The 27,736-nt window shown below is 36.0% G+C and overlaps 1 protein-coding gene across 20 annotated transcripts in view; it reads left to right on the top strand.

The window, feature by feature from the left end:
* The window catches only part of AKT3 (AKT serine/threonine kinase 3), a 175,680-nt gene that overhangs the window by 88,046 nt on the left and 59,898 nt on the right, over positions 1-27,736 (top strand). For 17 of the 20 annotated variants that reach the window (XR_014024902.1, XR_014024903.1, XR_014024904.1 and 14 more), the window contains 6 exons: positions 786-897; positions 8,807-8,951; positions 12,622-12,753; positions 14,384-14,449; positions 19,652-19,720; positions 25,645-25,767. Coding sequence is in view for 11 of the 20 variants with exons in the window: in XM_081315977.1 (XP_081172103.1) it covers positions 786-897; positions 8,807-8,951; positions 12,622-12,753; positions 14,384-14,449; positions 19,652-19,720; positions 25,645-25,767 (647 nt within the window). In the remaining 9 variants the exon portion in view is untranslated. The remainder of the gene's footprint in view (positions 1-785; positions 898-8,806; positions 8,952-12,621; positions 12,754-14,383; positions 14,450-19,651; positions 19,721-25,644; positions 25,768-27,736) is intronic. The other 3 variants (XR_014024907.1, XM_081315980.1, XM_081315978.1) reach the window with 2 other exon arrangements.

Here is a 27,736-nt window from a genome sequence, read left to right as displayed (position 1 = left end):
GAGGGATAAGCTGTGAATGTCATAAATGCACATCTTGTTTGCAAAGTTATTTTTCAGCATTGTCATAATTTTGGTTTATTGCTTAAGCCAGTTGGTCAGCAAAACCTACCCATACTGGAAAGTTACTTTCCTTGTTTTGAAATGTACTACTAAGGAATAGTATGGTGTGCTCTGCTTGATAGGCTACATGTTCAATGATATTTGACTATTGGTTAAACTTTCTGAGATTTAAACTAATCTAAAACATATGGAGGACACTCAAGTGAAAAAGAAGAAAATTAATAAATATAAGTAGCAATTTTAATTAAAGTGATTTGTGCATACTAAAGGTTTATCATATTCATTTATAATACATTGTTCTTATTTTTGGTGTTATCTTTGAAAGAAAGATTCAGGCAGCCACATGTTTTGATCCACTGAATTATTGGTGAGGGAAGAGTGTGTATGTATTTTGCAGAGGCACTTTTTCTCCTTGTAATCTAGAATGTCATCTTCTGACCTGATGCTAAAGATTTGATGGGGATACTGCCAGGAACTGCAAAGGAAAGGGATCATAAATGACCTTTCATCTGTTGTTGGAAATTTGTCAGCATTTGGATTTAACTGAATATAACTCATTTTGTTTTATTCCAGCTCATTTTCACACATACTTAATTATTTTTCTCCTAAGGAGTGGAGTAAATGTGTATGCATATTGTGTGAGAGACTGAATGTGCATGCAACTATATGTATTTTATAACAGAGTACTATGTTTCAGTATGTTATAAAAAATATTATTTTTCTAGAATGCCAACTAATGAAAACAGAGAGACCCAAACCGAACACATTTATTATTCGATGTCTTCAGTGGACCACTGTGATAGAAAGAACATTTCATGTAGATACTCCAGAAGAACGGTGAGAAATAATTCCAAGTGTGTCTTGTTGGGCTTTTTAAATGTTGGCAGGGTTTTTAGAAGAAAAAAAAATGCATTTTGAGAATTTGTGTTCATTTATTGAAATTATGAGTTAAAATATTCCTACTTCATAGGTAACGGCTACAAATTAATTATAGGATTTAATTGTGACCTAAAGCTGACTTGAGTTGCGTCAGACCTTTAAGGTAGGCAGAGTCAAGAAACAAAAGCAGCAGAACTGTAGAAAAGCTTTCTGTTAACATATGATAGAAAAACAGAATCTTGAAAGCCTGTGAAAGTTTCTATCTTATGCCAAAAAAAAAATCAAGGCAGGTTTATTTTGAATTTCTCTCTCGTGCTTTCCACTTTCTCAAGACAAAGTTGTCTTTTCTTATCTCTAAACATTTATTCTCCTGTTCGCCCTTCCCAAGCTCAATACTTCATATTATTTCCCCTGCCAGAAACATACCTCCCCTGCCGCACATGATAATGGGGCAGAGAACTCATCAAGGGCAATGGGAACATAATCATTTTTGTGTGAAGATGAGTTTAGCAGCTTGTCAAGGTCAGTAAATAAATCTGATGGAGATGGAGATGGAAAGTGCCTCTTATCCTCCTGTTGTACAGCAACTGCAACTGAAGAATCTGACTTGGCAGGGAACAAAGATTCTTCTTCATTCCAGAGTCAGTATCTGGCAATTCTGGATGCGGTTCACAGGACAGGTTTTGTGTGAAAATTTCAGATAGAACTGGCAGATAATCCTTTGCTCCCTCCCACAATCCCTTCAACGCAGGGTATTCAATTCAGTTATTCTACGTATTCCTTCCTATAACTGGAGTCCACGTTATGTTTTGCCTGGCATTCCTTTCTTCATTTACCAGGACACATGGCAGAAGGCATTTCCTCTTTGACAGGGAGTAACCGGTGAAAAATACCAGATTAATCAAGGCTAAAGCAGGCAATTGCAGAAGGATGGTCACTGGGATAATCTGATGTGTAACAGGGAAGAGGTATAGATAGTAAAGAGGATGACCTTGACAAAGAGAGGGAAGTTCTGTTATCAAGACAACAAACATAAACATTGCATAAACACTGGTATGAAATTGTCTCAGAGATACATCTCCAAATTCACATGGAAATAAAAAACAGAGGAGAAACGCATTCAGATTTGTAAACTTCTGTTATAGCCAATCTTAATAAAAGTAGTTTTTGGCACAGCTGGCATCGGTTTCTTGCTCTAATCTGTCTTATAGGGCTGAAAAGCCGCTAATAAGCTTGGACTCTAGCTTTTTGGATAGGTGGGATGAAGCAAGAAATGCAGTGGAAAACAACACCAAATGTTCTTTAGAATCTTGGTGTCCTCTTGCCTATAAGCATCTGCTGCTCATTTGTGCGCAGCCTTGGCTAAAGCTAACTACTACTTTAATGAAAGTTGTGTAGCTTATGTTTCCTGGTGAAAACAGTGGAGGCAGGAGAAATGGAGGGCAAGATCCATAGGTGATAACTGTAGAGCAGACATGTCAAACTCGCAATGTCACGTGACGTCACGCAACGTATCAGGACGGTTTTGCCATTGCTGGCAATGGGGTGGGCATGGCTTCCACATGATGCATCCGGCCCGCGGGCCAGCAGTTTGACACCCCTGCTGTAGAGTGCTTGAAAGGCCAACACACTGATGGACGAATGTGGTGAGATGTTATAGATAGATTCTGCAAAATGCAATAAATCAATCCTATTATCTGGTTAATGAGACATAGCAATGGAAGTACCATTCAAATAATGTATTCCATCTCCAAAATTTGGATATAAATTGAAAGCCACAGTCTAATATCACATAACTGAGTAAGCACCTATATTGGAAAGTGTGATCTAGAAAGAGTTGTGTAGTCTCTTGAGCAGATAGTAGACCTTGCAAGCAGTAACATGAGCTATCTGGGTAAACAAATTCACTACCACTGAATTGACTGCACACCTAGAAGAATAGTAATAAAATCCAGGGACACTGTTCTTATTTAAAGCATTATTATGGTTGGTTGCACAGTCAACCAGACGCTAAGGCTAGATTTGGCATTTTTATCAACCTATTGAACCCTTCCCAAGGTTCTGTAATAAGCAGATGGTTTTTGATGGTGTTAAAGGTATCATCACACAAGGTAAGTTGTTCCAAGTAAAGCTGCCTTTTGCAGTTGACAGTGGTTTTATCAATGCCAGTGGTGTTTCAGTGGTGCTCCAGATTAGAGGTCCCTTTCAGGGTTGGTAGCCTGGAGTGGGGGGAAGTGGGAAAGAAGGGATGGTTTTGTGGGGGGAGTGAATGTGTGCGCATGTGTGCACGAACATCCGTTGCTTGCTTGCACGAGTGGGGCTGTGGAGCACTAGCACAAGTGGGGCCACGAACACCTGTGACACTCAAGTGAGTGGGGCCGTGAATGCCCACATTTGCGATGATGCTCGTGTGAGTGGAGCTGTGCACGCGCGCACACGAGCACAGGCCAGCCACTCACGTGGCCCAATGGCAGTGTCGCGGCCCATAGGTTGGGGACCCCTACTCCAGATGTTTTAGTATTACATGCAAGGTACCTCTTGGTACTATATTTGCTTTCTTTTTGCCACAGTTATTCTATTCCTATTTGCAGATCTTTACTCTCTCTCTTCTATTTTGCTATCTCCAGTACTGCAAAGTCCGCTATCTAGATTTTTTTTCTTATTGACAATGATTAAAATCTGGTGTTTGTTTGAATTCTAAGTATTATTTTTGTTGCTCACAACAATGTGAAGTCACAGCTGCCAGTTTGTTAGCTGTTGTTCGTCTTCATATGCATCAAGTTCTTCTCAAGAACCTAGAATATCATAATGTATCACTGTAGTATATGTGTGGATCTAAGTGTAGCATTTTGCACTGCACATTGATTGGTTTATGCCATAATCTTTTAGTTTCACATTTCAGATCTTGATACATGGTGATCTTTTCCAATTCTTTGTCTTCTACTACCTCCTGATATTGCCACTTCAATTATCCACACTTATTCTTTTCAAAGAGGGATGCGGTGGCTCAGTGGGTTAGGACGCTGAGCCTGTCGATCAGAAGGTCGGCAGTTTGGCGGGTCGAATCCCGAGTGCCACGTAGCAGAGTGAGCGCCTGTTACTCGTCCCAGCTTCTGCCAACCTAGCAGTTCGAAAGCACGTAAAAATGCAAGTAGAAAAATAGGGACCACTATAGTGGGAAGGTAACAGCGTTCCGTGCGCCTTTGGCACCTAGTCATGCCGGCCACATGACCACGGAGACGTTCTTGGACAAGCGCTGGCTCTTCGGCTTTGAAACGGAGATGAGCACCGGCCCCTAGAGTTGGAAACGACTAGCACGCATGTGCGGGGGAACCTTTACCTTTTTATTCTTTTCAACTACGGTTATGTCTGGTGTGTCATGAGCTGAGAATTTATCAGTTTTTATTTGGAAATCTAATAACACTTTAACCTGCTCATGTTTTACTTTTTCAATTACAGTATATGTTCCTACCAATTTTTATTACTGGCAGTTTGTAATTTTACAGATGTTCTGGTGAATCATTTTGATGACTGTATCAAGTCATTGTTTATATTCTGTTTGTGCAACTTCTTGCATGACTATATGATCTGTTTCTTCTGCGTCTTTGCACAATCTGTACCTTGAATCATTTGACAATTTTTCAGTTCTGGCCATGATTGCATTAGTTTAAACAGCTTGCAGCCAAAATCAAATCTTCAGCATTTTTTTAATGTTCCAGTTGTAAGCCATTGCCACACTTTTATCTTTATCCATTTTCTCCTGAATCTTTTTGAGAAATTGTCCAGGTAATGCTTTTCCCTGCTGGCATTCTATATGTATATTTTACATTATTTTGATACAAACTTTATTTCCTGTACACTTAGTAAGCTCCAGTTTTTAACGATCAATGCTTGTTCTTGGCTGTATTTTACATAATCAGCTAGTGCACAATTTTCTTAGAATAACAGAATTGAAAGGTACCTTGGAGGTCTTCTAGTACAACTTCTTGCTCAGATAGGAGATCCTATACCATTCTGGACAAATGGCTGTCTAATCTTTCTTGGAAATCTCCAATGATGGTGCACCCACAACTTTTGGAAGCAAGCCATTCCACTTATTGTTCTCACATACTGGTCCAGCAACTGTTGTTTTTTTTAATATAAATGATACTGTGGTATTTGAACATAGATCTTTTTAACATATTTTATTGTGTTTTACCTATCTAGATGTAATGTTAATATATATTGCTAGTCCATGTATGATATGCCATATGCTAAATAAATAAATAAATATTCTCACTCTCAGGACATTTTTCCTTAATTCTAGGTTGGATCTCTCTTTTGCTAATGAATGAAAGCTTGTTCTTTGAAATAAGAGCATAGGTGATGTAGGAACTAAAATGGGAGAAAAATTTTGCACACTTGAGTTGACATTGACTCAGTATTTGTGCCTTTTGTCGATGTTCCAAATTCTTGTATTTTAGGTGTACCTTTATGAGATGGATTGCTTCTTCCAAGAAATGCCTTTATTGTTGAAACACTGCTTTTAAGGCTAGCAACTTTTTATAGAAAATATCATAGTTTTTTTTTCAGCCAGGAAAAGAAAACTGGAATAAAACGCACAAAGGAGGAGGTTCTTTCCTCTGACAAAATTTGAAGAACAGTTCCCAAGGCAGAGTCCAAAGCTTCTGTTTGCACACCAAAGGGGTAACTGGGAGCTGGATGTATGAGTGGAAGCTGGGAAGAAGTTCTCAAATTCTGAACAGTGGCTTATTTTTGAATAGACCATTCATATTTGTATGTTTTCCCCAGAATTAAAGTTTTACAATATGAGGAACCAGCTATCTTCTCTGTCTCTGCATTAAACTGAGTCCTGGCCAGGCATCATAGAAAGATGGGGAAGTTTGTTTATATAGGCCTGATCAAGGTACATAATTCCAGCAGGCACTTCCTCCACAGACTTCTCTTTGTTACCCTCTGATATCTGCCAACTTCCCCCTCTCCCCAATCCCTGTTGCTACCCTTTCTTCAGAATAGCCTTTATGCTTAGCAAGCACTGAGTCTCCAGGCACTTACAATCAAGAGCTGTGGCTTACTCAGAGGAGGCTATGTTTTCCTGCATCCTGAATCTTGTGAAAATTATAGAGAAATTAATTGAACTATAGAGCATTTCAGATGATACCACACTAATGGCAGAAAGTAAAGAGGAACTAAAGAGCCTCTTGTTGCGGGTGAAGAAGGAGAGTGCAAAAGTTGGTTTGGAACTTAACATTAAGAAAACCAAGATCATGGCATCCGGCTCTCTCAATTCCTGGCAAATAGATGGGGAAGAAATGGAGGTAGTGACAGATTTTATTTTCCTGGGTTCCAAGATCACCGTAGACGGGGACTGCAGCCAAGAAATTAAAAAGATGCTTGCTCCTGGGGAGGAAAGCCATGGCAAATCTAGACAGCACACTAAAAAGCAGAGACATCACCCTGCCAAGAAAAGTGCATATAGTCAAGGCTATGGTCTTCCTAGTTGCAGTGTATGGCTGTGAAAGTTGGACCATAAGAAAGGCTGAGAGTCAAAGAATTGAGGCCTTTGAACTATGGTGCTGGAGAAGACTCCTGTGAGTCCATTGGACTGCAAGGCGATCAAACACGTCATTCCTAGAGGAGATAAACCCTGACTGCTCTTTAGAAGGCCAGATCCTGAAGTTGAAACTCAAAATACTATGGCCACCTAATGAGAAGGAAGGACTCACTGGAGAAGAGTCTAATTCCTGGAAAGGTTGAGGGCAAGAGAAGAAGGGGACGACAGAGAATGAGGTGGCTGGATGGAGTCACTGAAGCGGTAGGCGTGAGCTTGAATGGACTCCAGAAGATGGTAGAGGACAGGAAGTCCTGGAGGAGCGTTGTACATGGGGTCGCGATGGGTCGGACACGACTTCGCAACTAACAATAAAATTTGCCATACTGTGTGTCAAAAGCTTTTAAATAATCCTGTGATTTGGATCAAATCATGACTGTTTCTCAAGTCTGATGTACTAAAGATGGGTATGCCTTCAGAAGGCGATCAAGCAGTTCTAAAAGAAGAGATAGAAAGTCATTATCTCTAATGGCTATAGATAGTCCCTGACTTATGACCATAGTGGAGCCCAGAGTTTGGGTCATAAGTTGTTGATGTTGTAAGGCACCACATAACTGGATGTGATTGTACGATCATTTTTATGCCAGTTGTAAAGTGAGTCAGTCATAAGGCAAATTAGATGGTCATTAAGCAAATCCATTCTTCTGAATGGATGTTACTGGCAAAAAAGTAGCGAATCTCAGTCATGTTATCATGGAACATTACAACCAGTCATGAACGCAAGCTGGTTGCCAAGCACCCAAAATGTGATCACATGACTGTGCTGGAAGAGCTGGCATTTGAAAGTTGGAGATAAAGTTGTAAGTAGCTTTTTTAAAGTTCATATAACTTTGAACAATTGTTAAATGACAAATCATAAGTCAAAGACTAACTTGATATAATTTAGAAGTCAGTAATCAAGAACAAGTCCCAAAGAAGAACTGTTTATTTTTTTCTAAAAAGGTGCAGATGCGGGAGATTTAGAAAAGTGAATATATCCTTTCTTTAGATTATCCTGAAACTTGTTCAGCTGCTGGATATTTTAGCCAAGATGTTGGCTCCAGGAGTTAAGATGATGGTATATCATCATATATACCTGATCAGGAATTATAAGAACTGCTTCCTATTTTCCCCAATACCAGCAAAATTTGCATAATTTCTGACATATCAGGAATCAATTGAGAATTCCATCAGAATTCTCAGGTCAACTCGCAGGGGAATGGAATAACACTGTATAGCAGTTTTTGGGTGATTTCCTGGGTGAGGTTAGCCTGGTTTCACAAGCTGAATTGTGGCACTTTATAGGTTTGTAATTTTGTATTTAATCTCCTGTTCATGCAGCAATAAAACTTTGGCTACTTGTGTTGTCAGGGAAACCACAAGAATCTGTGCCATATTCTGCATCTAGAAGGCAAGATCTCATGACTGTCTGAGACAGAATATTGATGCTTTCAAGATAGATTTTTACCCCTTTGTGTTAGAATGGTAAAGAAACAGAAGCAGCAGAGGCTGCAGGAGTAGTCTTTATTACTGTAGGGTAAAATAACAAAATCTTGAGATCCTTTCGGGGTTTCTTTCTGCCCTATCTAATCAGCTGGGATTATTTTAAGTTTCTTCTTCATGCTCTCTGCTTTCCCAAGACTGAATTGTCTTTTGCCCTCCTTTAAAAGTCCATTGCTGTCTTCTCCCTTATGGCCAGACCTACATTTCTTCAGGCAGCTTACATATGCTTTACTTTTTAAAAAAAAAAAAGTGATTTCAACTGTAGGCTTTGTTCATTACACACGAGGACATATTGGAGAGAGAGTGGATTTTCAGTGCAACCCCAAGATTTATTTTAATTTATTAATGATAACTTCTGTATGGGATGACGTTTGCCGGTCCTACATTGTTATTCAATTTCCGGGAAAAATGTATGCCTTTAAAAACAATTACATCATATATTTGTGCTGGAAGTTGAGCTCCATTATTCTTTAAAATCTCTGCCCACATGCATAACTTACTATTTAAAATTGAACATTGGCTATTTTGACTTGGTTTGATCCACATGTACTGTTAGAAATCCATCCATGTACATACAGTATATATGAACATGATCTGTGGGGATAAAAGCAATAGAAAATTTCTGTCCTAAGTGGTAGCACAGCCAGGTAGGAATGCAGTAGCAAACTTGTTTGGTCCCATTGTTGTGTATTGTTTATGTATATATTCAGTCAGATGTTTTTTTTATGTTTTGCATCATTTAGCAATTTAATAATTAATTATATACATCAACAGGGAAGAATGGACAGAAGCCATCCAAGCAGTAGCAGACAGACTACAGAGGCAAGAAGAGGAAAGAATGAATTGCAGCCCAACATCCCAGATTGATAATATAGGAGAGGAAGAGATGGATGCCTCGACAACCCACCATAAAAGAAAGGTATTTAGAACATTGGTTAATACTTAACATTTTAAAAAGTTTTTATTGCCCATAATTAGGGACATATTTTTTCTGCTTTACGGAAACAGGAAAAGTAGATGACACTATGTGAAACTAAGGTCCATATACAGTATACAGTATAATATAATAAACCGTATTATTTGTAACATTAAAATTGTGCTAAAATTTATCAGCTGACATTCTAAAGTTCAAAGAAATCATTTTGCAGTAGTAATTTTGCTGCATACACGATGTTTTTCAGACTAACACTAGATCTGTTGGTTGTATTTATTCTGTTTGCTCATGATATTTTTATCCTTTATTTTAAATCTATTTTTACTTGAATTTCATTGGCTTTGTTGGTCTTTGACATATCAATGGTTTTGAATATTAGCAAACATTTTGTGGATAGACAGGGTGCAAATATTCCATATTCTTAGCACCATAAATGTGTATTGTTTGTTCACTAGTTATTTCTTCTTTAATTAGAATAATAGTGAAAAATTATGGGTTAATTCTGAGCAGCACTGTAATTTAGTAATGCTGAGTGGCATCTTGTCTTCTCCCTCATTTATATTTTGTATCATTCACGGAAATAATTCTCTTATGTGATGATACAAGAATAAGGGTAAAAAGAGGAAGCTAGCTGAAAGCTTGTCAGAGAATATAAACTGCATATTAAAAAGTTTCTTGAAAGAAAATGTTATTTTGTAGAATGTCACTATTTTAAGTTCATTAAGAATAAGACTCTGCTAAGCTTCAGCTAGGTAAGTTTGACTCTAGGGTCAGGTCCATTTGGCTCTTGAGGCAATATTATAAAATTGGTTTATCACTGTCCTCTTCTGGATTTTTTTTTTAACTTCCTACTCAAAATAGTAGCATGAATTTTTAGGTAGCCCCTAATTCAAATATTAACTAGGGCTGGATACCAGTTAGCTTTTGTGAGCAGTTAATTGTTTAATTTTAATACTGCCTTTTTTATGCTCATCAGTTGGCAAAGTGAACACTCATTTTTCTAATGCTTCACCTTTTTTTTTCTTCAAATGTGCCTTTTGTGGTTGTGGCCAAACAGTTTAAATGTTGTTTTATTGGGTCAAAGGATTTAATTTCAAAACATTTTAAGGGTTGTAGGATATTACTTTGTATACGTTAGATAGTGATATTTGAGATGAGATCAGAGAAAGACTTCTGACAACTCCTCTGCATAGATTATCATTGTATAGACATCACTGTAGCTGTGAATAGCTACTCCATTCCAATTAAAACTTTTCGGCTGGTTGTTTGTAGGGTATTATGAGTTCTCTTTTAAAAATCTGATCAATTTGAGAGCAGCTCTAGGAGAGAGTTGTTTTGATCTTGTATTCATTCATCCATTCATTCATCCATCCATTCATTTTTTATAGCCAGCCATCTCAAACTAGTGATTCTGGGTTGTGAATAATGTGTGAATAACACACATTAAAACCAAGAACAAACAGAACACACACACACACACATAAAGTGGAAGAGCATCCAAACTTCTGTGTCTGCTGTAGTCACAGTTTTATTATTTTCAATGTACAAACAAATGCATAGAAATATTAAGTGTGCATTCACATTTGCAGAAGAATTTGAGGTTTAATTTTATACCTGGGTCAGCTTCTGTTCTTTTAGGGATTCATTGAAACATACAACTAGGGATGTCTAAATATATGCATACAACTGTAGCTTGAGTGTTGTCTCGATACAGTACTATGTACAATATCTTCTTCATTCACAACTTTGGAAATATTTTAAAAGTTGTCAGGAAAAAGGCACATAACTTCTCTGCAAAATAACTTTTTTTTGCCATCTAGGTGTTTTTTGAGAAATGGTGCGAAGCCATTTCTACTGACTGCTATGATAGCAATATTTTTTTCATATTTTTTCACAAGTTATAGCTTATTTGCTTTCAGTTTTAGACCAAGAATTCTAATTATTTAAGATTGGGTATGCCGATATATTTATCTGTGTACTTTTTTTAATTCCAAATTTTCTTATAGAACTGATATAGCGAATCTGCTTAAAGATATTGAATTTTGGTAAGATACATCTTACCTAGTGATGCACATTCCTGAAAAGTACAAACCTTCAATTTTCTTGGGCTGATAGGTGTCTGGACTGGCATTTGCATCAGATTATCAACAGTTCTAAAAAAATTGACAGGAAGAGGCTGAATATCTGGTCATAAATTACTAGTATACTAGAATGCAAACATGCAAAGATGTCCTCCTCTCTCTCTCCTCTCTTTTTTCTCCAGTTATTTCTTCTATGTGGCCCATTTTAAAATAAATCTGTTCTGTTTTCTAGCAAAGCTCACGTTATATATTTATTTAAGTAAAATAAATGTTAAAAATAACGTGGTTTATTAATACAGAGAATACTGGTGGATGCCAAAATAGACATCTTCAGTATATTGATATTTGTGGGAGCAATGCTGTTACTAATATTATTGTAATTATTACTTCAGCAGTAGAGTATTGGTTATTGATTGGCTTACTATTTTAATATATCCTGAGAAATGAGCATGAAAAATTCCTGCAATCTAATAAGAATAATAGCACGTTGTGTTTCCTAGAAGGCAGATGTTACCAGTTGATTATAGTTATTAGGTGAGATTATTAGAAGCATAGTACTGAGAACATTATCATTGTGCATGTTTGTCTTTAGGAGGATGCAACTAGAGGATTAGAACCGTGTCTTATTAGATAACCAAATCTTGTCTGGTTAATGTGATTCATAAAAATTCATTAATAAGAGATAGATTTTAATACCTAGCTTGCTTAAAAGTGTGAAAACTAATTACAATATAGGAATATTAGTTATTGAAAATTTGAGACAAAGGGTTAGTTTCCTATCTGGGAAATGATCATTCTCCATTTATAACTTAAATGTCCACCATAAGGGCCGTTAAGATGATCACATGAGATTGCTTTCAGCAGCTTGTAAATAATGCTTAGACTTTGAAATGATTTTCTTTATTAAGCAGTGTTTTTCCTTTATAAACATGCATTCTTCCTAGGGAACACTACATAATAAAATTACCTTTTCAGTTTTGAAGGTTTTTTTTTTTTTAAAAAAAAGAAATGCTACTAGATTTCTATTTTGACTTTCTAGTGATAATTGTGCACTGGTTTATAGAACAAACATTTATTTTGGTCCACTTAAAAATTTTTACAAGCTGGGTTGAACACAAGCAATCTGCAAGCTCTGCAAAGAAAACAAACAGGTTGATTGTTGATGTTACTTTGAAGTCATTTTTTGGCATAGGAAATTTGTGTGTGAAGCTTCAGAGCCAGCAGTATATGACCCTGTTAAAGGTTTTTGAGTTCTCCTATTTCTGTGTAGTTGATGATTTTTCTAAAAGTGAGAGTTGCAAAACATTTTGATAAATCTAATAATTATTCTTCTCTATGTTGTATAGCTATATAATTATATATGCTATGTTTTATCATTGACATGTTGGTGACTTTTCAAATGTATACAGTAATATTAAAATGAGATCAGAATTTGGATTCATACCACACTGATTTGTTAAGAATTGCTTGTTTCTTGATAATCATAGACTTTACCAACGGACAGCAGTAGTTTAATGAACACAATATCTCCAAGTTGTAAATTGCATTAATTTTTCATCTTTTACTTCATGCAGACAATGAATGATTTTGATTACTTAAAACTACTTGGCAAAGGCACTTTTGGCAAAGTTATTCTGGTCCGGGAGAAGGCAAGTGGGAAATACTATGCTATGAAAATTTTAAAAAAGGAAGTTATTATTGCAAAGGTATGTTTTATACATTTAATATAATTTTGCTTGTAAAATTTTGTTTTCACGCCTATAAATCATATTGGAATAAAGTATAAGCTAAGTCCTTAAACTTTATCATATTGTGATATAAAGGTTTTAATCAGACACACCCAAATTTTAAAGTTAACAAGAATATTTATATTATCTTTTTAAATTTTTTTCTTAATATACACCAAGTCTTCTGATTGAATGGAGGCTGGAAAGGGGATGTAGGAACTGTTCTTTCCCAGAAATTAAGTTTTTCCCCCTGTCTTACATCATGTAATTCTATAAAGTAATTCTTAAAACCTTAGTATTGCATCTGGGTATTTATTTTATTTATTTATTTTAATCCCATTTATATCCCGCCCTTCTCCGAAGACTCAGGGCGGCTTACAAGCTTAGCAGTAGCCTTCATTCTATGTATATGCCTGCTTATTAGGGCTACAGTTAGTATAACAGTAAATAGCCCAGCCAAACAGAGCCAATAGTAAACAGCCCAACCAAAGAACCTCTAAGATGACCACCACCAACACAAGCCACTAGAACATAAACTGAGAGCAAACCCCTCTTTTTATTAGCACTGATGATGTTACCTAGTTTGGGTAATGAAATGTCTGCAACAAAAGAGCCAAGCTCAGAGAGAACCAAGGAACCTGCAGTTAGTATACCGTGACACCAATTGGCCTATACCAGGGGTAGGCAACCTTGGCTCTTTTATGACTTGTGGACTTCAACTCCCAGCTGGCTCAGGAATTCTGGGATTTGAAGTCCACAAGTCATAAAAGAGCCAAGGTTGCCTACCCCTGGCCTATACCAAATCAGTCTGTAACTATGTGTTGCATAATAGTTACTCTTGCTGGCATCTCACCAGGATTTCAGGCAGAGCTTTTCCACCTTACCTCCTGTCTGATTTTTGTAACATCAGATATTGGGACTGAACCTGTATCAAATTGCATTCAAAGATACTTTTTGCTGATTAATTATGGTCCATCCCTACTGATTCAGTAGATGTTGTATGACATGTCATTCCATACTGTTTACATATCATAGTAACCGTAGTCTACAGCATTCAAGCTCCAGAACTTAATTATATATTTCTGTGATGGCACATGTTAGAAATGCATAAAATATTACAATATGAAAATGTTCTGCTCGCAGAATATCTGACCCAATTTTAGAATTGGTCTTTCTGAGCATACCAAAAGAGGCTAACCATTGGTGGACTGTTCTAACTTTAGTCTATAGGTCATAATGGTCCATTTCAGATCAGAAAACTTGCAAAAGATTTTGTGTCTCTTTGTATACTTTTATACTTTAAAAAGTGATTATTCAAGGAAACACCAAATAATTTTCTCAACAATAAATACTGGATTCCATAATTCAATAGTAAGGGAGATTAAAACCATTATTTTAGCATAGTGGTGTAGCAGCATTGTTTGTTATAGTGAAATATCGTGTATGATTTATCCTTTTCAAGCTTTTGAATATCCTGCTTCCTCTCCCTTTTTAAGTATGCTTAGTGTATGTTATTCTAGAAACTTATTGCAGTTTTTTATAATAATGTTTTGATCTAGATTTGTCTTCTAAAATTACTAATTTTAATACTGACTTTTTTATTTTCTAGGATGAAGTGGCTCACACACTTACAGAAAGTAGAGTATTAAAAAACACTAGACATCCTTTTCTAACAGTGAGTATAGATAATTAAAGTTACAGTTTTTTATGAAACTACTTGGAAATTATTAATCTCTAGAACTGGATACTTTACGCCTAAACTATACTGTAATGTGGTGACTTTAAGTATGAAGATATTAAAACAATATAGTTAGGCATTAACTATAAGTGGAATAAGAAGAGAAACAATTTCAAGAAATGGTTTGGGGATAATTAATTATGTTAAAAACCTCTTCGGTGATTTTTAATTAAAAATTGATATAAAAATATTTTAAATAGGTCGTAGTATATTTTCAGTGCCTTTGCTACCTGTGCCATTATTTAGCTTAGTTTGGTTCAGTCCAGTTCTTAATTGAATTATTTTAGGCTGATTCCAGGTGCATAATAGTCGCAGTATATATTCAAAACTTTGACACCAGATGCAAAAGATGGAGGGTTCTTGTGTTTTAATGGCATAAGAAGAAGAAATTTAAACAGGTATGCTATCATAAGGAACTAAGGAGGAAAAAACAATAATGGAACCGTCTGTCAGGGGAGAGTAAGATCTTAAATGACCTGACAATGTTCTATCAAAAGCAATCCAACGGTGAGAATGTATAAGGGCAAGCTAGCTATAGAAGAAGAGCTTACAATGAGAAAGCTCATTTGTGGGGTTCCTGCAGGTAGAATTTGCTTAGGTATAGGACCTTCAGCAAAACTTATTTCCTTGATCTTACTGGATTGGCAATCTACTTCAGAGAGGATGATCTTGAAGATACCCAGGCCATGATTCAGGTAGTCTTTGAAAATGATAAGCAGTAACTTCAATTATATCATACATTATTAGTGTTTTACCATGTTCTTCCAACAGTACTGACATTTAAATAAATTGTACCAACTGCTTCTCTGTGTACAAATAACAACCTACCAATACAATCTTTTCAGTTGTTTAAATGCATCCTGAAACTCAGTGTACCTGTGCAACACTATTCAGAGTATTAAAACACAAAAACATAATAGTATGGATCACATCATGCTTTTGTCTGGTCTTGTCTCTTCTGTCTCTTTCTCCCTTCCTCTTTTCCTTCGAATTATCCATCCTACTATATTGCTTTATTTATTTATTTTTAAAGTAGTGCATTGAACTCTGTGCATGCAGCAATTACGTAGAGATAGGTGACTGAATATATGCTCATCAAAAACAGAATGGGTGTCCCTGATCTTTGTTGGATGGAACTGATGTATACATATAAATAGGTTTTACAACTAGCTAGTATTCTTGTTGAGATGGCAAAATAGCAAAGTATCAAATATAGATGGAATGCAAAGAAGCCCAGAGGGCAAGCATAAGAGACTGGATGATAAATGGGGCAATCAACAGTATCAAAATTCACATATATCAATGATCCAAGATAAAGACTTTGTTAGGAAAAACATAATGCATATTCAAGAGCTAGATCAGATGTTCCAGCATTAATTTATTTTTTCTATAATGTATAGGATGGGACAAGACCAATAAAAACTCTGTTATTCCTATCTACAAGATAAGATATATGTTTATTTAATCATAAACAATCACAAATTCCAGTACAATACAATTTTTTTTAGATAAAACAGCCCCAGAGATTATTTTTGGCAGTTTATTCAATAATGTACAAATTACTTTTTCAGCTGTGATATCGATACCTTCACAATCTCATATTCCTAGACTAGGTAGTATTTGGGACTTGTAATTCATGATATTGGGCATTTGGTCACTTGAACAATTTTGTGAGCCAAATTGACAATTAGTTGCATATGTAAACTGCTAGGCACAAATAATTTCCATTGGGTAAAAAAAGTCATGAATATACTTTTTGTCATTCATTCAAAGCTGCCTTTATGGACTGTAGCTATCAGTCAAAAGCAAATGTTGCTACAGTTTAAGGTTTTTAGTGGAATAATTTTAAGTATATTTTAATATTAATCTATATGTTTAAATGTTTTCAGTAAAACTATCTTTAGATAATTTTGCCATAAAAATATCCACTATTCATGCCTGTATAGAAAAGACTTCCCTATAGCACTCAAGCATTTAGATGCATGAAATAAACGCTGTTTCACTGGCAATTCCAGTGGAGATATATTCTCCACCTGTATATGCATGTAGGAAAAACATGCCTTGGATCTAGAGAAACAACTCATTGTTCTCTAGTGTTCTCCAGATGTGTACATTCCCTCTAGACTGGAAGTTCTGCTGGTTGTAGAACAGTTTTGGAAAAGGTATACTATTCTCATACTACAAATTTAGTTTTCAACTAAAACCGCTTATGAACTCCATTAAAGTTCTTTTTGTGCTTTTCTGTAAGAATATTTCTGTTGTATATTGCTTGAAATATTCTTGAGTAGTTTCTCTTTTAAATCTCTTAATAAAAATATACCATTCATATACGAGTTGAATTTCCCCCCCCATTGTATTAAGACTGTATTTAGCATTCAGGACAATTTTCTAGAAATTAATTTCATCCAAGAGTTTCTATCATGCTTCTTGGATTATATTTGGGGTTTGCCTACAAATTATTCATATAAGGTTTATTCCTTCAACTTGAATTTCACTTATCTTCAGACCCAAGTGATGAAAATTTAATTAAGAATCGCAATTTTATAGAGTTCGTTATTTAAGATAAAAATGTATCTTCATATTTTAGAGAAGAAGGGATAAGTATTGTGGAGAAAATGCCCTTTTTGCTACCTGCTATTTACCTTTCAGATTGATTCTGCCATCTATATACCTTATCACATCTGTGTCATATAGAACTTCTGTATTTAGTTGTTAGAGTGTTCTAGGGGTTAAATGTGTATATGTGGGGTGGGTGGTATGTTGATATGTATTTTGTTGTTTTTGTTGGGTTTTGTGGGGTTGATGTGGATTTTTCAATTTCGTTGTTCTGTATGGGACAATGACAATAAAGATTATCGTACCATCGTATTATCGTACCATCGTAAAGGGTGCATTTTATGGGGAAAGAGATTGTTGGGGGCAATAAGCTGACTTTGTAATAATGCTGCTTGGGGGGGCGAAAGCCCTAATAAGCAGGCATATACATAGAATGAAGGCTATTGCTAAGCACATTGATTTGTGCTTTAGATTGTAAGCCGCCCTGAGTCTTCGGAGAAGGGCGGGATATAAATGGGATTAAAATAAAAATAAATAAAATAAATATATACACATATTTATACGTTTCAAATGATCCTGTATGAGTCAGTAGCTTGTAGTATTTTTATACAGTTGTAATTATCTGGAGAAGACTTAATAAGGTTTCCAATAAACAGATTATACTTTAGAGCCTTATGGTGTGTCTTGTTTATGTCAGTTACTTTGGCATATCCAATTGTTGCTAATGTACCAAGACTTTTTTGGTCCAGAGTATTTGCATCAACAGTTCTGTTTGGAATTCTTAGCAGTGTTAACCTCCAGTATAATGATGCTGGACTAAACAGATGGGATACTTCAAGTTCATATGCAGTGATGGGTTTATTTAAAAAAGAAAAGTGATAATGGGTTCATCATTTATATTTTGATATATGTTGTGGGTATTTTTATTTAATCTTACACCATCATGATATAGTATTAGAATAGCTGCAAATTATAAAAGATTCCAGAGAAGAATTCATTTTTTATCATGAATTGCTGTAAAGAGAGATGCATTTTTTCTTTGCATCAAATTTCCTTTCCCCCCCCAAGACAATTATTCAACATAATTAAAACCAGAAGAGAAGTAAAATAGCTTGCAGTACCCTATCTAAAAAAATAAAATTCAGAAATAAAATGAGAAAAGTAAGGTTCTACATTTATCAACAAACACGAAATGCACAGGCATAGAATAAGTGGTGCCTGGCTCAACAGTAGTAACTATGAAAGGGTTCTTGGAGTCCTAGTGGACAATCACTTAAATATGAGCCAGCAGTGTGCTGCAGATGCCAAAAGGCTAACACAGTCCTAGGCTATGTTAACAGAGGGATAGAATCAAGATCATGTGAAGTGTTAATACCACTTTACAATGCCTTGGTAAGGCCACACTTGGAATATTGCATCCAATTTTGGTCACCACAATATAAAAAAGATGTTGCAAAAAAAGCAACAAAGATGATTAGGGGACTGGAGGCTAAAACATATGAAGAATGGTTGCAGGAATTGGTTATGTCTAGTTTAATGAAAAGAAGAATTAAGGGTGATATGATAGCAGTGTTTTAATATCGAAGGGATTGCCACAAAAAAAAAAGAGGAGGTCAACCTATTCTCCAGAACAATAAAGGCAGATTAAAAAGCAATAGATGAAAACTAATCAATGACAGGACTAATCAAGAAATAAGGAAAAATTTCCTGATAGAACAGTTAATTAGTGGAACAGCTTGCTTTCAGAATCTGTGGATGCTCCATCACTGGAGATTTTTAAGAAGAGATAATCACTTGTCTGAAATGGTATAGGGTTTCCTGCTTGAACAGAAAGTTGGTCTAGAGAAGATCTCAAGGTTCCCTTCCAACTCTGTTATTCTATTAAAACACAATATAATGCAAATGTCCTATAACACTGATTTCATAGACATTTGAGAATTGCTACCTTCAGGAAAATAATAGTGGACACTATTAGACTGAGGGGTTTTACTAATTTAATTTAATTGGCTTTTAGTTTAACTTCAGGGACTGTAATTTAATCATAGTTTTAACTGATTTTAATTTGTATGTTATGTATTTTAATTTTCCCTGTAAACCGCCCTGAGTCCTACGGGAATAGGGCGGTATATAAATTTAAATAATAAATAAAATAATAAATAATAAAAGATGAAAGGGAAATAGGTGTAATTCTCAAAATGAAGAAATAAATTATCTATTTTTGAAAGTAGAAATGGAATTTGAATTTTTGATAAATGCTGAAGTCCAAAATATGTTGAGCTAGTGGAATAAAGGTAATTATTAGACACTTTAAAGACATTTCCTTTTCCCAAAAGTATTTTCAAAATGCAACTGGACTTTCTTGGTTTTTTCCCTTGAAAACGTTTCACTTCTCATCCAAGAAGCTTCTTCAGTTCTGAACTTTCCTAGTGTTAAATTCCACTGACCCCCATATTACTTCTGATTATATAGTTATAGGACTGAGGTATATATGAACTGAATGGAAATGATTATACTGTATGTTGCCTTTGTCTTTATAGCTAGAAGATAGGTTGCTTTAATAACTGCATTTTTTTTCCTTTTAAGTCTTTGAAATACTCATTCCAGACCAAAGATCGTCTGTGTTTTGTGATGGAATATGTTAATGGAGGAGAGGTAAGATGCAAAGCAAGTAGTGTTATTGCTGCTTTGATTTCTGTCTTAACTATTAAGTTTACCAATATAGTCCTTTGGTATCACTGAAATCTCTGTAACATTTCCTTTTACCAACTCTTGTCCTTCCTACTCACATGCATTTCTCAGTTTGCTGAATAAATAAATTTGCTAAATAAAAATAAGTAAAAATATTGAACTTCTTAGTCAGCCTTTCTTGTGGGCAAAATGAATAGCAAGTTTAAGAGGACCTAATTATATGGGTAGGGAAGTTTGGATTTTTTAAAAAGGAATCTTCTGCCCTGTGTTTACTTATTACATATAAAAATGTACATTTTCTCTGTTATTAAGTCTCAGAATATTAATTTACTGAGGACTACCTTTGAAAGTATTAGAATTTCACTTGTTTTATGCTTTTTTTAAACTTTAGTTTTATTGTATAGTTTACTTCTATGTTTTGCCATAGAGTTCTCTAATAAAACATTTTGTTTATGAAAAAAATGCAATTGAAGAAATAAAAGAGTGATATTCTTCATCTGGACAAAAGGTCTCTTTCTCTCGTGCCCCCCACCCCCTCTCTCTGTGTGTGTATACCATGATCCTTATTTCATAGTCAGCATTTCTTCTGTAATTCTGTTTAATTTAAGCCTTGTATTAGAAATATTTTAGCGAGGATATGCAGGTTCTGAATTAGCTTTTTATTCTAGAGTACTTTGGGAGAGAAAGTTAAATACTTATGATAATACAAATTGAATTTAATATGCAAAAAAACAAAACTTGTAGAGAAATCCCATTTTTAACAATTGTTGGAATAACATTGCTATTGAATTCCCAATGCATATGAACAAAGTTGCTCGGATTTATATCATTGCATATCTTAAATATTTAATTAACAAAGTTTATGAATGAATGAGTTATTATTAATGCAATGGAGTTATATTGTTACATCTTTGGTAGGAAGAAAGTGGATCTTAATGAATTCTGCTGGGAGTTAGGTTAGATAAAATGGCTTTAAATATTTAAGAATAAAATTTCCCAGAAAGAATGGGAAATTCAATCAGGTAACATCCCAAAGGAGCAAATAGTTCCTACAGGAAGGGAAAAATAACAGATATCAAAACATGCCAGTATGAATGAACTCAGGCTTGCAAGAAGTACTGAAAACATCAAAGAAAGATTTTTCTGGCTACATTAGAAAGAAAGAGAAAATCAAAAAGAATCTGTGCCATTGTGAGGAAAAATATTAAAAATAAAAATATTAAAATGTTAATGGATTATTATGAGAAAGCAGAATTTCTTAACTCTTACTTTGCTCCTCTTGAAATATAGAATTTCTGCATTCCATAAATGGAGCAATATGTTTCTATCAGATATTAGAAGGATTAACAGAGAAGGACTCACTGTTGACTGAATCATCAAATGCAAAGAGTGCTCATTAATGACCACTTCATCTTGAAAGAACTTTTGCTTGAAGTGCTATAGGGCTCTGTCTTGGATCCTATGCTATTCAATAGTTTTATAAATGACTTGGATGTGATAGTTTGGAGGACACTTAATAAAGTTTGCAGTTAGGATGAAGCTGAGAGGTAGGGCTAATAATATAAGATAAAAAATTCAGAAAGATCTAGACAGGCTTGAGCACTGGCTGAAGTGACCAGAATAGAATTTAGCAGGGAGAAATGTAAAGTTCTTCATCTGAGTAGGAAAAATATAAGATGTCAATATAAGATAAGGTGAGCTGGCTTGGAATAGTACATGTGAACAGAATCTGGGTGCCCATGACAATCAGAAGTGTGATAGAATACATAAAAAGTAAATGCCTTCCTGAGATGCATTAACAGGAGCATAGAATTCATGTCACAGGAATTAAGTGTTCCGGTCTAATCTGCTCTATTTAAACCACATTTGGAATACTGTGTGCAGATCTATATGTTATAGTTCTAAAAGGGACAGTGAAAAATTTGAGTTAGAGAAAGGCTATCAAAATGGTGAAATACCTGGAAAGCAAACCCTATGCAAAGAATATGGGTTAACATTAGCCTGTAGAAATGACAGCAGAAACTAAATATGATAGCTGTGTTCAGATATGTTAAAAGTTATGTAGCATAAAGTGTGGATAATTTCTAGTGCTACAAAGCCAGGCCCATAGGTTACAAGGAAGCAGGCTGTGGCTGTTCATCAGTGGGAACCTCTGGAGTCCTTACTTAATGATCCTAACTGGGACTGGAATTTCTGTTGGTAAGTGTAGTGGTCATTAGGTGAAGCATCATGTGACTACACCACTAGTGAAATGGTAGTCTTGATTGTGGTTGTTAGGCGAGGACCATTCTATCATTAAGTGAAGACCTCACCTTTCTCGTGCCCTGCATGAATTGCCATCTTTGTCGTGCTGTTCCCCACCACCTGGATTCTGTCAGCTCCTTTCAGCAGACGAGGCTCCATCGCTCTGCCATGCTTGCCTCCACTTCAACTCCTTCCCACCTACCTCTCCCTCTCTCTGCCCTTTGGTTGCCCTGCACTGTGCTGCTGTCACCTACCCCACCACCCCCAGCTGACCTTCGCCATCTTCTTCCTCCTCGCAGAAGTGTCGTGGAGGTCTCGCGAAGGGCCAGCAGCTGCCTCGGCCAGGTGCACCTCATCAGCAGAAGGAAGAAGATGGTGAAGGTCAGCTGGGGGCAGTGAGGGGTGGTGGGATACAGGGCAGAATGCAGAGGAGCAGAGAGTAGGGTGGTTAAAAGGGTACAGATGGGAGGAAGATAGGTGGATGGGGGAGTTGAAGTGCATGCAGTTGTAAATGTGGGAGGACCCAAATTTTTGACCGTGTGACCACATGCTGCAATGGCCATGACGCTGAGGACTGGTTGTAACTACCATTTGTTGAGCGCTGTTGTAATTTTGAATAGTTGCAGAATGAATGGTCATAACCCGAGGACTACCTATATGAGCTTTCAGTCAGGCTGCCAAATGTTCCTTTTTTCTGGAGGTCTTCAGAGGCTAGATGGTTATGTATTGAGAGATGCTTTGCTAGACTGGCCAACACTGAGCAGGGGAATGGATTAAGTGATATCTGAGATCCATTCCAAGTTTATTCTGTGATTCTAACAATTGTTATTGGCTTAATTTTCTGAACTGTATTAACTTTGTATCTAGTTGTGTTCACCTTTGTTGAAGCTGAATTACTTGAATTACCATTATCTGATGGTACTGATAAATATTCATTATCTTTTAGAAATCTTAGAGAACTTGTGAAATATCATAGGACTAGAAGGCACCAAATATTGTTTGGTTTCTATCAGCAGTTTCTATCTTTTAAAAAAGAAAACCAGTTTTTTGTAATGGTTAAAGCATCAGGCTAGAAACTGGGAAATCATGAGTTCCAGCACAAAGCCAACTGGTGTCCTTGGGCCCAGTCAATTTGTCTCAGTTTTAGGATTCCACCTTTAGAAAAATCTTGCCAAGAAAGTTACGGTGATTTGTCCAGGCTGCCTGTGAGAATCGGGCATGATCAAATAGATACAGGGGTGTCAAACTGCCGGCCCACGGACCGGACGCATCATCCGAAAGCCGCGCCCACCCCTTTGGCGGCATTGGCAAAAACGTTCTGATACATTGTGTGACGTCACGTGATGTCACAAGTTTGACATGTCTGAAAAGTGAAAGAAAAAAAATTCTTTAGAAAGCAGAATGGGGTGACTGCAAAATAATCAATATGATGTCAATACTTAAGAAGATTCTTGGTGACTCATAAATAAATTAATCTGCAAGCATCTGAAAGCAATATGATTACTACTAAGAGTCATTGTCTATTTGTTAGGAATACATTTTATTAGCTCTGTACTATATCATTTTTTAAAATGATTAATGAATAATTTTGTTTTTAGCAAAACATTTAACAAAGTATTCCAGGACATTCTGATTATAAGCTAGTCTACAAGTGTAGGTAGCATGCATGACAACTGAACAGCATATATAGCTACCTCAAAAATTGTACTGAAAAAGTGCTCATTGGTAATTCTTAATCCAATTGAAGAAAAGTGTATGCTAAGCGATTCACACTACACTTGGTCTTAGCCAAAAGTGTTTGGTTCTGTTTAGTTTTGTTTTATTTGAATGTTTAATTTTTTGTGTTGGCCCATGGCTGTAATAATAAACATTTGATTTGATTTGCTAAGAGATTCATGCTATATGCTCTGGTGTTAAGTAACTTGAAAAAGTGGAAGATAAACTTAACAGATTTGCAAATGACACAACACAGCAAATATTCTATAAGACAGAAATACAATTTAAATTGATCCTGATAAGATAGAGGAATGGTTGAAAATAAGAGATGAAATTTAAGAGACAAATGCAAAGCTCTTCTCTTAAGTAACAAATCAAATGTATTGGTATTGAAGTGAGCACCACAGACTAATAGTATTTATAAAAATTATGATGAATTAATAATTGATTGCCTACTGAATGTAACTAAGAATCATGTTACTGTGAGAAAGGCAAATACAATATTAGGTTGCATAACTGTTTCCAAATCAAGGGAAGCAATAGTTTCACTTTATCCTGTATTACTGAGATCCTCGGTTTGAATACTATGACAGTACCTGTAGTTCTCAACGTACAACCATTTGTTTAGCAACCATCCTAAGTTCCAACTGCACTGAAAATGTGATTTACAACCAGTCCTCACACTTAACAATTGTTTCAGCATCCCCATAGTCTTGTGATCAAAATTTAAGCGCTAAGCAACTAGCATGTATTTACAGCATTTGCAGCATCCTGGGCTAATGTGATAATGATTGGTAACCTTCCCAGCTAGCTTCTGAGAAGCAAAATTAACGGGAGAAGCTGCATTTGCTTAATTATTATTATTATTATTATTATTAGATTTTTTATACCGCCCTTAATGACCACATGATTCACTTAACAGCTGCAGTGATTTGCTTAACAACCATGACAAAAAGGTTATGAAATTGGGCACTACTCATTTTACAACTGCCTTTCTTATCAACAGAACTTCTAGTCCCAATTGTGCTTATAAGTTGAGGACTACCTGTATTGTGCATCATACTTTAAGAAATATTCAGAGACACTGGCATAAGTTCAGGGAAAGGAAACAAGATGAAGAAACTTACCCTTTATTTAAAAAATGCTGAATATGTGTAATGTTGAAAAACTGAACACTTTTTAAATTCCTGAAACACCCCCCCCCCCACACACACACAAGTAATAAAAGTTATGTTCTCTCTTATTCTAAGCACACGAAAAGAATAATAAATTTAGATAGAACCGCATATTCTGAATGAAATTTGGGGTGAGTGGGTAGGAATCCTTATATGAAACGAAGCTTTATGGTGGAGCAAGTTACTCAGAAAAGTGGATTTCCTTTCACTGGATATATTCAAGCAGAGACTAGAATAGTCGCCTTTGATTTTTTAACTGAAATTTCTGATCTGATAGGGGTTGGATTTGCAAACACACTTTTTTAACCATACTCATTATTTTGTTTAATATAAAGGTTTTGGTAGAGTAATTGGTAGAATTCCTAGTAATGTTGTCCAACTACAAAATATGTACATTAGTTACTTTGCTACAAATTTTAAAAAGACAAGAAGGAGAAAGGGGAGCTGGAAGTAAAAAGTACAGAATGATGATGATGCACATTTTTCCTCTGGTAACTGAAGGTTAAATGGGTAGCAAGGAAAATGCCTTAAACAAGATTGGTATATTGATTAAAATGCTGATTTAACAGCTCGCTTTTTCCCCTTGGAAACCTGGAAAAGATAAACCAGCTGCTATCTAAGAGTGCTGAATGTCCACTGAGAGTACACTATCTATCATCACAATATGGTGATGAGAGGTGTTTTATGTTTGTGTTAATTTCCCCCACTAAATCAGTAATTATTGCAATCCTGTCCCTGCTGTTTACCCTGCAGCTGTTTTTCCATTTGTCGAGAGAGCGGGTGTTCTCTGAGGATCGCACACGCTTCTATGGTGCAGAAATTGTGTCTGCTTTGGACTATCTGCATTCTGGAAAGATTGTATATCGTGATCTCAAGGTAAAAAAAAAGTAATCAAAATGTTGTTTTTGAAGAGACTATTGGGAGAAACAAAGTAATTATGAAAGTTATGCTATTTTGAGAAAAGTAACTAGAAAATTGTGGTCTAGACTGAAGTTCATCAAAATGCTTATTATTCAATTTTATATTGTGAATTGTATAACTTGGCATTTGTTTTAAATAATTCATAAGAAAGATTCAGTTTAGTGATATGAATAAAGGAATGCGCTAATTCTGTTGCTTCTTTTCATCAAACACATGAAATCACATATAAATACTACAGTTATAATTAAACTCCGTAAATGAAAAAGGGACTTTAGTTTTTAAATGTTCTAATAGAATGTTCAGTGCTAACCTATCTCAGTAAATACAGAGGAGCCCTTTTGCCTAAGTTTATTTTGAATATTCAGTTAGTTGACCATGATTGGAAGGGTTATTTTTCCTCATTGGAACTGGCTTTGACACATTGAGGATTCTTTTGTTTTTACTTTAAACTTGGGTAAATCAAACTTAAGTGTTGATGTTTGGTTAGAAGTTCATATTCATTTTAAATACAGTGTTTCACATTTCCCCACTGTGGTTTCATATTTTGAGAAGCATGTCAGTTCCTAAATAATTCAAAATAATTGGCATATTTTATTAAAGTAAAGACTATGAAGGGCTTCTTCGACAGGAAAATGGACTATATGAATCATTAAAGAGAATAATCACTTAAGATGGATTTATTGTTTGCAGATGTTCTTTCCAGTTGTATATTTATCCTCAACAGCCCAGAACCTAACCATGTTTGCAAGCAATACTGTTACTTGTAATACTACATTTTCATGTAGATTTTGACCTATAAGCATTCGGTTAGTGACCGTTCCATGTTTTAACGGTGCTGATCAAATGGTGGGTTACCACTGGTCCTCCAAATTCCAGCCATCTCAGCACCCCTTGGTTACTTGATTGCAATCTGAGTACTTAGCAACCTGTTCGCACTTATGAGTGGTTGCCAAATGTCCTGCGATCATGATCACCATTTGCAAACTTCTCTACTGTCTTCCCCAAAAAGTTATAGAGAAGCAGGCAGAGAAGATTGCAATTCCGTGGGCTAAGTCTTCCCCATCTGTACACCTTCCCGCAGCTCCTATGTGCTTGCACATGCCGGCCACTTGAGTACACCCATGCGCCTGACCCACAACACATCTCACACATGTTTGATCCCTGTAGCATCTCCTATGTACCCTCCCCGACCTGCACTATGCCTGTTATGCTCCCCTCTGTACCATCACCACACCTTACCTCTTTTGTACCCCCTTGCATTTTGTGTACCCTCCCCGACCTGCATGGCATCTTCATACCTCATACTCTTTACACACCCTCTCCAACTCATGCAGTACCTCATGCCAATAAAGGAGAATATGTGTAGCTCAGAGTTGAAATGAGGGGCCATTGGTGCTTTCTGAGCTTGGTTGTTTTCTTACAGACTAGGTAGCCTAATCAGTGCTAGAAAGAAATGAGATTTACTCTCAGTTTGTAATGCCTCATGAATTCTGTTGCAAGCCTCCCCAACTGACGTAAGCCCCCTGACCCTCTTGTTCCCTAGCTCAGCCACTTACCTGCTTGCAAGCCTTGGGACTTGCAAGCTCCTGCTGGCTTTCCCAATGACTTTGGTTGTGGGAAGTCAGCAGACAGTAGCTTCACCTAATGACTCTGGGATTCAGTTAATGAATTCCACTTAGGGGGGATTGTGCTTTATGATTGTATCGCTTAGTGACAGAAATTCCAGTGATAATTGCCATCATAAGTCAGAGATTACCTAAGTTCCTATGATACAAAGTGTGGGAGCTTTCCCTCACTTAGTAAATTGCTATACTTCTTTGGCAGATGTCCTCACGTTGATTGTTCTCACTTGGTTGCCATCAAGTACTGATGGTAACTGTATTGCATCCACCAAATGTTCAGCTAGTGATGGCTCATATTTTCA

Source organism: Vipera berus, assembly GCF_964194415.1.
Source record: "Vipera berus genome assembly, chromosome: 1".
NCBI classification, from domain to species: domain Eukaryota; kingdom Metazoa; phylum Chordata; class Lepidosauria; order Squamata; family Viperidae; genus Vipera; species Vipera berus.
The sequence above is the reverse complement of the archived record's forward strand: the minus strand, read 5'-3'. Positions and strand labels throughout refer to the sequence as shown.